The 9,817-nt window shown below is 37.5% G+C and overlaps 1 protein-coding gene across 1 annotated transcript in view; it reads left to right on the top strand.

The window, feature by feature from the left end:
* LOC102025154 (zinc finger protein 85-like) overlaps window positions 1-9,817 on the top strand; it is a gene marked incomplete in the record, with an annotated part of 23,330 nt that overhangs the window by 10,818 nt on the left and 2,695 nt on the right. The window contains 3 exon segments of the mRNA XM_013515932.1: window positions 8,280-8,406; window positions 8,853-8,948; window positions 9,668-9,817. Coding sequence (XP_013371386.1) covers window positions 8,280-8,406; window positions 8,853-8,948; window positions 9,668-9,817 — 373 coding nt within the window.

Below are 9,817 nucleotides of genomic sequence, written 5' to 3'. Positions count from 1 at the left end.
GACCCATTGGTTGTTCAAGAAGAGTGTTACTTAATTTCCATGTGTTTATGAAGTTCTTGTGGTTTCTTTTGTCATCCATTTCAAATTACATTGCACAATAGTCGAATAATATGCATGGGATAATTTCAATTCTTTTGAATCTGCCTACACATGTTTTATGGGCTAGTATGTGGTCTTTTTAGAGTATGTCCCATGCACTGCTGAGAAGAATGTATATTTTGATGTAGGTGGAACACTTTGTAGACATCTACTAAGTCTGTTCACAGGTTTGGTTCAGTTCTGATATTTCTTTGACTTTTTGTCTAATCTGTCTTTTTGTGGTAATCGTGTGTTAAGGTCCTCTATTACAATTGTGTTAGTGCTTATTGTTTTTCATGTCTGTTAACATTTGTTTTATGTAGGTGGGTGCCCCTGTGTTTGGCGCATATGTTTTTATGATTGTTACCTCTTCCTGTTGGAGTTTTCCCTTAACAAGTATGTACAGTCATCCCTTGCTATGTCATGGTTCACTTTATTGCAGCCTTACTGTATCATCAGGGTTGGGTTTTTTTTTGTTTTGTTTTGTTTTTTGTTTTTTTTTTGAGTCAGAGTCTTGCTATGTAGTTTAGGCTGGCTTTGAGCTCACTTTGTAGCCTAGGCTGGTCTTGAACTTGCAAAGATCCTCCTGCCTCATCCTCATATGTGCTAGGAGTACAGGTGTGTGCCACCCTGCCTGGCTGTATCATTGGTCTTTTAAAAAAAAAAATGTAATTCTGTTATCGCAGAATTTTTACTATATCGTGGAATTTTGTGGTATATAGGTATTTATAATTTATGCTTTTAATTTTGCCTAAAAAATTTAAAAACAATATAAAAATGTTAACATATTAAAGGAATATTAAATCAAAATAAAATACAGTATTTCATCAGTGGATGAATACCATACTGTACACAATGGACATGCAGTACACCACTACTGCTTGCACAAGGTTGCCAAGGTGAGATTGGACGTGGCACACTATTGGCTGATGGAATGGAAGGCACGGTGTTCTGTATCCTGGGTGCTGGTTGGCTCAGTGATCATAGCATCGTCTGTTTGCTCTCCTGCACTGTGCTCATGCATTCAGCATCTCTCTTTGTCCATTTCACATTGATGTCTGATTGCTGTGTTGTGTTGCTCTGCAGTGTTGTGTTTTTGTGAAATTTTCACAGAAGTTTGAATTTATTTTAAGCCCTATGATGCCACCCAAAGTTCTGCTCCTTCTAAGGCTTCTGACAGTGAATGCTGCTACTTCTTGGATTTTCACCTACTGCAGGGGTCTCTGGAATGTAACTCCTGCAATAAGTGAGGGATCACTGTAGTGTCCTTCTTTACCTCTTTTGATCAGTCTTACCTCTTTTGATCAGTCTTGGTTTGATGTTCACATTGTCTATGAATAGGATAGCTATCCCTGCTTTTTTTCTGGGTCCCTGTTCAATGGAGTATTGTTTTACATGCTTTGACTTTTAGCCTATGAATTTCTTTTTGAGTTAAATGTGTTTCTTGAATGTAGCATATTGTGGGATGTTGTTTCCTGATCCATTCTGCTAGTCACTCTATTTCTTTTGAGTGGAGAATTGAGACCATTTACATTGATGATTATAACTAATACTCATGATTGCTAACCAAGATTTTGCAAACTTCCAATGGAATTTTTAATTTCCTGGATATCTTTTTGAATGTGTTTCATGGATTCTATTTCTTTCCCATGTTGGGTATTCATGTTTCTGTTATTTTCTGTGCTCTATTTTTTTAATTGGTGTCTACTCTAGATTTGCAAAGAAGTGCTTCATTATGATGTTATTTTTTTAACCTGAGATGTTTTCTGCTTAGATATCCTCCATGGCTATGTATATTTATTTCTTCTACTGTCTTTCCAGTGAATTCAGGTGAATACCTTCTGTCTTCCTCTATCTGATTGTATACTGGATTTGCCCTTGGCGTGCTATAAGTCTGGGAGATCATTTTGCTTCTATGTCTTGTCATTTTCTTTTTCTTTTTTTTTTTTTTTTTTTTTTTATTTTAATTTCTTTTCTGTGTTGTTTTTTGTATTTTTCTTATGTTAGCTAGCCTTATCGGTGGTATTGAAGCTATCCTGTTGGTATTTGTATCTGTCCCAGGATCCTGTCTTCCCACTTTAGTAGAGATGATATGTTGCTATTTGGCTCAGCACTCATACCTTTGGTACTGGGCAATGGAGGTGATTGTGACTACAGATTATCACAGTGTTATACAACGGTAAGCAACTGATTGCAACAAGTGTGGCATCTTGGCTAATGTAGTACAATTAGTAATAATATCATCAAGCATTGTCTAGAAACTAACAATTTCTAGTGATGCTAACTTGGTATTGGTAACCATAGGAGCAATATGTATAGTTATATAACAACCTCTAACATAGACCAGGAATTTGTATAGACCAGGAATGTGCAGTGGATTTCCCCTTGGTAGGGTTATTTTATCTTGTGTAGAAGGGGAATGAAAAGGGATGGTTTTATCCTGTTTGGAGGGTGAGCTCAAGAGGGAGATAGGGGACGAAATACAGTGATAGCCGGAGAAAAATAGAAGCAAGGCTGCAGGACTAAAGATGATTACCAAAACTTTGGGAAGCTGGAGAAGTGGACAAGAGAGAAAGAATGAAGGAGAAAGCAAAAGAATTTTGATGTAAATCAGAAAGAATAGAGACAGGGTTCATTCACCTATAAGTCAGAGAATACTGAAAGACTGGTGAGAAAAGAGAGGCAGGACGGAGAAGACAAACCAAGCAAAAGTCAAAACCTATATACTGCCCCCCCAATTTAAAAAAAAAAATATTAAAGCAAAAATTCTTTTGGTGCCTCTAGTTCAGTGTTAGTTCCCTAGTCAAAGCTGGAAGTTCTACTGAATAATACCTCCAGGACAGTGGTAGTATTACTAATGAGTGCAGATCTGATCTTAGCCACACTGCTGACTCCCCTTACATGAGTTTGTGGTACGGCAAGGGGAGTGCCCTTGTCTGCAGCTACCCAAGGCCGTTTGCCTGCTGGTTGCAGGCAGGTGGTGGTACACTTGTCCACCCCAAAGCTGCTTGCCTGCTTGTACCTTTGGACTAAGGGTGAGGGGGTGGTTCCCCTGACCCCCTGCAAGCCAGGGTGCTGCTTCTGCTTTTACTCCTTTGTAGCTAGGGCTAAGGGCTGATTTTGACATTTGCCAAATTGGAGTCTGGGTTCCAACTACTACTTCTCAACCAAGTCCTCTCCAGTCTCCTGTCCAACTGCTAGCTTTCTATTGTGACGAGGCAGCCCTTCCCTCATTCCACTACCAGGCTTTGGCACTGAAGTGACCCTGGGGCTGTTTTGGTACTGGTGGAATTCAAGCCCTGTAGCAGTTTGAAATAAAATGGCAGTCCTGCTCTCTAGCTGCTAGTGACTGGGTTTGGGGCACTGCTACTCTGGTTCACTCATCAACCAGTGACTATGGGGTGAACCACTTAGGAAAATGTTCTCACTGCTACCTTATTCTGTACAAGTCTCTCCTGGTCCCGGCTGGGTCTCAGCCTCCAACTGCTTGTGTGAGGCCTTTCAGGAAACAGTGTCCTGCCATGGCCTGCTTCGCTGCAGTGCACTGGGTCTGCTCCACACTTGTTGCCTTTGTCTGGCCCCTCAGGGTAGTGTCCCACCACTGCTCTGGGCTGGGCATGCTGCTCACTCTGCTCCTTTATTAAGAATTCTTTTACAAGATTTATCCTTTCTAAATTATTGAGACAGATGATTAGTTAATGGATTCTTTTTTAATTTTACATATTTAAGACTGTATATTTCTTTTAATCTTAGGTTTACATGCATAATACTTGTTTTACAAATTTATTGAACTGTAATTGACAAAATTTTTATATTTTAACAAATATCACACATCTATGAAGCTGGTACCACAGACAACATAACTAACATGTCTCTTAACCAATGTGTCCTGTAGTGCTCTCTTTTGAACCTTCTTTTTGCCCATCACCCCCTTTTGTTTGATGGATATACTGCTTATTATGAAGGCAGAATTGGGGATAACATCAAAATTACATAGGTTAATGAATTATTACAAGAGAAATATACAATATAATTATTATCTAGATCAAGAAATGGAACAGTACTAATGCTCCAGAAAACCTCTGCATGCTCTTTTTTATCAGTGTTTTGTCCAATTTTTATAGTGGTAACTAGTTTTCTGTTCCAACTGGTACAGTTAGAGCATTCCTGTATGTTCTATAGCTGTGTGGCTGTCCTTATGGGCATAAAATTAATGATTCATAAAAGAGACATGTGAAGTTACTATGAAAACTATTCCTTTTTTGGGGGTGGTTTCCGGTACCGGGAACCAAACTCACGACCTTGCGCTTGCCAGGCAGGCGCTGTGCTGCTGAGCTAAATCCCCAGCCCCTACCAAAACTATTCTTAAGTGGCTCTACCAGTTCGCACTGCCAGGAGCCTTGTTTACCAATTCCAGACCTGAAAAGATTTATGATAGTGTTTTTTTTTTTTTTTTCTGCTAGTGTTGCTTTTCTTTTTACCTGCCTGGTGATCATGCAATGACGTGTGCTTATTTCATTATTAATATTTCTATATATTGGCACTGATTTGTACACACATTGTTTTGCTTTGTTTTTTTTTTTTTTTTGGTATATTGAGCATCCACCCACACATGCTAGCAATTACGTTCCGCAGACCTACACCTTAGTCATGTTCATATCTTTATTTGTCATTTGAATATCTCTTCCTTTCTGACATGTTAGTTGAAATTTTTTTAGCCTTTTTGGTAAATTTTTTTCTTGGTAATATACTGTACATCATAGATTCTGTATTATAAGCTGTTCACTACAAATGTGCGCTGCACATATCTTTTTGAACTCCGTATCTTAACCATTGTGTACTTTCTGTGTTACTTTATAAACAAAAATTCCTAATTCTAATACTTACTATATATATATTTTTAATTTGTAACTTTAGAATGTAAAACCATTTTACTACTAAGGTCATAACTTTAACAGGAATTATTTCATGGAGAGTCCTGTGGGAGAGGAGGCTGATGATTTGCCTTGAGAAGATAATGTCTCCTGTTATGGGCCTGGTCTATATTACCTACTTCAACCATGATGTTAAACATTTCATCCAGTCCTCATTTTTACAAGTCCCCTTGTACTTAGGTAGGACCAGAGAACTTTTTATGATCAATGAGTCACTTCCATGCTAAGCATTTTATGATCCAGATGCAGCACCTGTAACGTGGTTCTTCAGTATGAGGAGGAACCTAAAAATGGTAACCTTTTTGCATTGTGAATTTGTATGTTTCTTTTGTCTTTGTGCTTTCTAGTCAAAGGAAATTTTGTTGTATATGTAATAATTTCTCAATTTTAGTTTCAAACTTTCCAGTCTTATACCTTTAACAACTTTGATTTTTTCATTTTTCTTTTAAAGAGAGCAGTAAAAAAAAAGAACAGTAGCAAAATACAAACCAAAAAAGTAAGGATATTAAAAATGGTATGGGGTTTCAAACCAAATAATAGGGATTAACAGTTGTTATATTACATATTTTTATCATCAACAAAGTTGCTCAGATTACCAGATGGAAGAATCAAAAATTGATCAAACCATTAAAGGGAATAAGAAAATAATTTAAAAGAGCATTAGAGACAGTACATAGTTTAACTAGACAAGATTGTAGGAATTCAACAATAGTTGTTATACTGCAATTTGCTGTCCTCACATAAGTTGCTCTGATTACCAGATTATAAGCATGCAAAATTGGTCAAAATATATAAGAATAATTTAATCATTAACTGTTCCCCTCAATAAAGCACCAGACATCAGCAGTACAGTTATGCCAGCTATCCATACCTATATATGTATGTGTATGTGTGTATGTATATATATATATGTACATTTTATATATATAATGCTTTAGTGCTTTCTTTTTCTTCCCTCATCCCAGTTGTTCCTTCTTTTGAGCAATTTCTTTCCCTTTCATATAATCTATTGAACATTTTGGGCTTTATTTACTCTTTCATGTTCTTACACCAGGGAGACAATATGATGTATTTACACATGTGGATCTGATTTATTTCACTTACGAGTATGGTCTCTAGTTGTATCCATTTACCTGTAAAAGCCTCAAGGTTATCTTTTTTTATAGCTGAGTAATACTCCATTGTATAAAGATATGTCTTTTTTTTTTTTTAATCTATTCCTCACTTGATGGGCAGTTGCATTGTTTCCAAGATTTAGCTATGACAGATTGTGTTGCTGTAATTATGGGTGCACATATATCACTGTATGATGTCTTTAATTCTTCTGGGAAAATACCCAGAAGGGGAATAGCTGGGTTAAGTGGGACTTCTAATCCTAGTTTTGTGAGGAGCCTCCAAACTGATTTCCACAGTGGTTTCACCAGTCTACACTCCCACCAGCACTGGAGAAGAGCTCCTTTTTCCCCACAGCCTCTCCAGCATTTGTGATTGGTTGATTTCTTAGTGATAGACATTCTTTGTGGGGTGAGGTGGAATTTCAGGGTTATTTTAATTTGCATTTCTTGAATGACTAATGATGTTGAACATTTTTTCATATATTTATTCGCCAGTAGTATTTCTTCATCTGAGAAGTGTGTATTCATCTCAGATGCCCAGTTTTGGATTGGATCTTTGAATTTGGAGGGCCTGATTTTTTTTTTTTAATTCTTTATATGTTCTAGATAGAAATCCTTTGTCTGAGGGGCAGTTGGCTAAAATTCCCAATTTGTGGGTTTTTCTTTTTACTCTTTTGGTGATTTCTTTAGATGTGCAAAAACTTTTCAGTAAGATGAGACCCCAGTTGTTGATTCTTTGAGGTATTTCCCGTGCAGTTTGGTTTTTGTTCATGAACTCTCTGTCTACCCATATGTTTTTGAGATTTTTACCTACCTTCTCTTCAGGTAGATTTAGTGATTCTGTTTTGATATTTAGGTCTTTGATCCATTTTGACTTTAGTGAATGGTGATAGACATGGGTCTACTTTTAGTACTCAGCATGTAGAAATCCATTTTTTCCAGCACCATTTGTTAAAGAGGCCATCTTTCTTCCAGTGAACATGTTTGGTCCCTTTGCTTGCTGATGTATTGAAAACATACATTTCATTTCTGGGCTTCTACTATTAAAATCTGCTTCATGTTAGAAGGGAAGTGAAACACTTCTGTTGTCCAGAACATTGTTTCTTGGTTTATGTGAAAAATAGGCCAAGTCGTTGTGTGCAGCCTATAGGCTGGTTGCACTTTTGCCCTACAGGTGAATGCTAAAGTGCAGTTGCCAGTGGTGGGACTAGATTCACCTTGAGTGTCTCAGGCTGTATTTTAGTACATGGGGATGCAGCTAGATTTGGAGGCAACTGTGAAGGCTCTCATTGGCCCATCTGAGAGGTTAGTGCAGGTTTGGGACCTCAGCTCTTCACTCAGTGCATTCATTGGCATGGGTGGCTGTGGTCCCCATGGTGGTGTCATGTGCTCTGAATGCCTCTCTCTGCATGGGCTTGAGTTTGCTGGGCCCAACAGGCCTGCATTTTGTAGAAGGGGGTGGGACCAAGCTTTCTACCAGTTCTGGTCCAAACACTTCTGGGCCCAAACCTCCATAAATCCACATTCAGCTCGTCTCTCTCCCTGACAGTGTCAAAATACAGTTTGTTTGAAGATAATATAAGATGGTTCACTGTAGTTTTTCTGTGTCCAGCTGCTGACACCCCAGCTGGCACAGTGTGTTTCTTGCTAACAACCAGCTTGTGCTTCACCTGAGTTAACATAATATTTCTGTTGTTGAAATTGTTCACTTTGTTTTGGAGCCCAATAATAACTACTGCTTGTAAAATGTCTTCAGAAGTGAAAAAATAAAATGGGTGAAAAGTTCTGGAAAAAGTGGATTAGAAGAAAGTCATTGTTTGTCGTGCTGTAGGCTATCTAAATATGGTATGAGAGAATACAGGCCATAGGAGACATACACACGTTGAACTTTAAATAAAGTTGATATTTTTTCCAGGAGTCGATTAAGATTCTGCTTCACTTGATCTTTTGTTTTCATTTTTTTTGTTGGTAATGTTTTTGGCTGCTAATGTCACAGCAGTGATGATGTTCCATCCCTGTGCATTGGCACGTGATAAAACTTTTTTTGGTTTGTAACTGATTTAATTTAATTTACTTGATTAAAGTGCTACCCACCGTAATTTTCACTCTAAAATCTCTATCTTGGTGATATTTCCTGATATTTATATTTTAGGAACGGTTGACATTTGGAGATGTGGCCATTGATTTCTCTTTAGAAGAATGGGAATGCTTGGACCTTGCTGAGCGGAAGTTGTATGCAGAAGTGATGCTAGAGAATTACAGAAACTTGGTCTTCCTTGGTGAGGATAATTTCCCTGTAGAGTTCCTAATTCAAAATGATTGTTTAATTTTCATTCTATTTTTAGAAGCTTTATGGGAGCTTCTGATTTGCATCGTTACTGCTTTTGATGATCAAGTGGAGGTTTCTTCGTGTAGACAAGTGAATTTTCATGGAATTTGTTCTTTATTGTGTCTTCTTACTTGAATCAATTTACATTTGTAGGAAATTTAGAAATTCAGTGGTATCAAATATTATTGTCTATAGTTTAAAAGTCAGTTTCTCATAGTGTTGATTTCAGAGTAGAACAAATTGAAGCTCAGGATCATCTATAAATTAGAAATGCTTCCTGTGTAGTCTAATGGTTGTCTGAAACAGTATTTAAAGAAACATTTTAAGAATGTTATAAACTCTTCTACGTATGGGGAGTATCTAACCAAGTGTCATGTTTCATTTTTCAATTAATAGGTCTAAGTATCTCTAAACCAAACCTTATTGCCTTTCTGGAGCAAAGGAAAGAAGCTTGCATTCTAAAGAGTCAAGGGACAGCAGCCATTCCTCCAGGTATGTAGGAATGAACAAATCAGAGGAAACAGGTGAGAGTCTGGTATAGCTCAAGGAAGAAGCCAGGCTTTAATATGTGGATTAAGAAGCTCTATTAAGAGGGAACTGATTTTACAGAAGCTGATGTTACCTCCCTGTGTTCATCATGCTCTTAAATCCTCTTAGTCTCTTTCAACCTTGCTGGTGATCTCCCCTCCATTTTTCTCCATGACAAAGATCTCACTTTTACCTGTGAATGTCTGAATTATCTGTCCTTTCTGAACCATTCTTTCCATCATTAAAATTACCTCAAGAGAGTTCTTTAGGAGCCGGGCATGGTGGCTCACACCTGTGATCCCAGCACTTGGGAGGCTGAGGCAGGAGGATCATTGCGAGTTGGAGACCAGCCTAGGCTACAAAGTGAGCTCAAGGCTAGTCTGAGCTGCATATCCAGACCCTGTCTCAAAAAAGACAAAAAAAAAAAAAGTTCTTTATAAATGATTGTAAAGGTTAGTAGGTGCAACTCTTACTGCATATACCAAATGTCAATGAAATAAAATGCATAGTCATCAGGGTATGTTGTCATAAATGGCATTATGTAGAATAATGTTCAATAATGTGTTTTGTTTAATATTGTACTCTGTTATCCTACTGAAGTATTCCACTTACTGTAATATTAAGTATTAAATGTGTAAAAGTGTTGACCTTAACTGGAATAATTACTATTTTCTCTTTCTCAGGTATGACTTTTCATCATACCCAAGGATTTTCATCAGAGCCAGAGGGACATTGTTCCTTTCAGAAAGTGGCAAATCAAGGATACAAAAATTATGGCCATAGAAATTTACAGCTTAGAAAAGAATGGGAAAGGGTTGATAAGTGTGAAGGTG

Source organism: Chinchilla lanigera, unplaced genomic scaffold, assembly GCF_000276665.1.
Source record: "Chinchilla lanigera isolate Chin_1 unplaced genomic scaffold, ChiLan1.0 scaffold00031, whole genome shotgun sequence".
NCBI lineage: Eukaryota > Metazoa > Chordata > Mammalia > Rodentia > Chinchillidae > Chinchilla > Chinchilla lanigera.
Note: the sequence above shows the minus strand (reverse complement) of the source record. Positions and strands in the feature narration are given on the sequence as shown.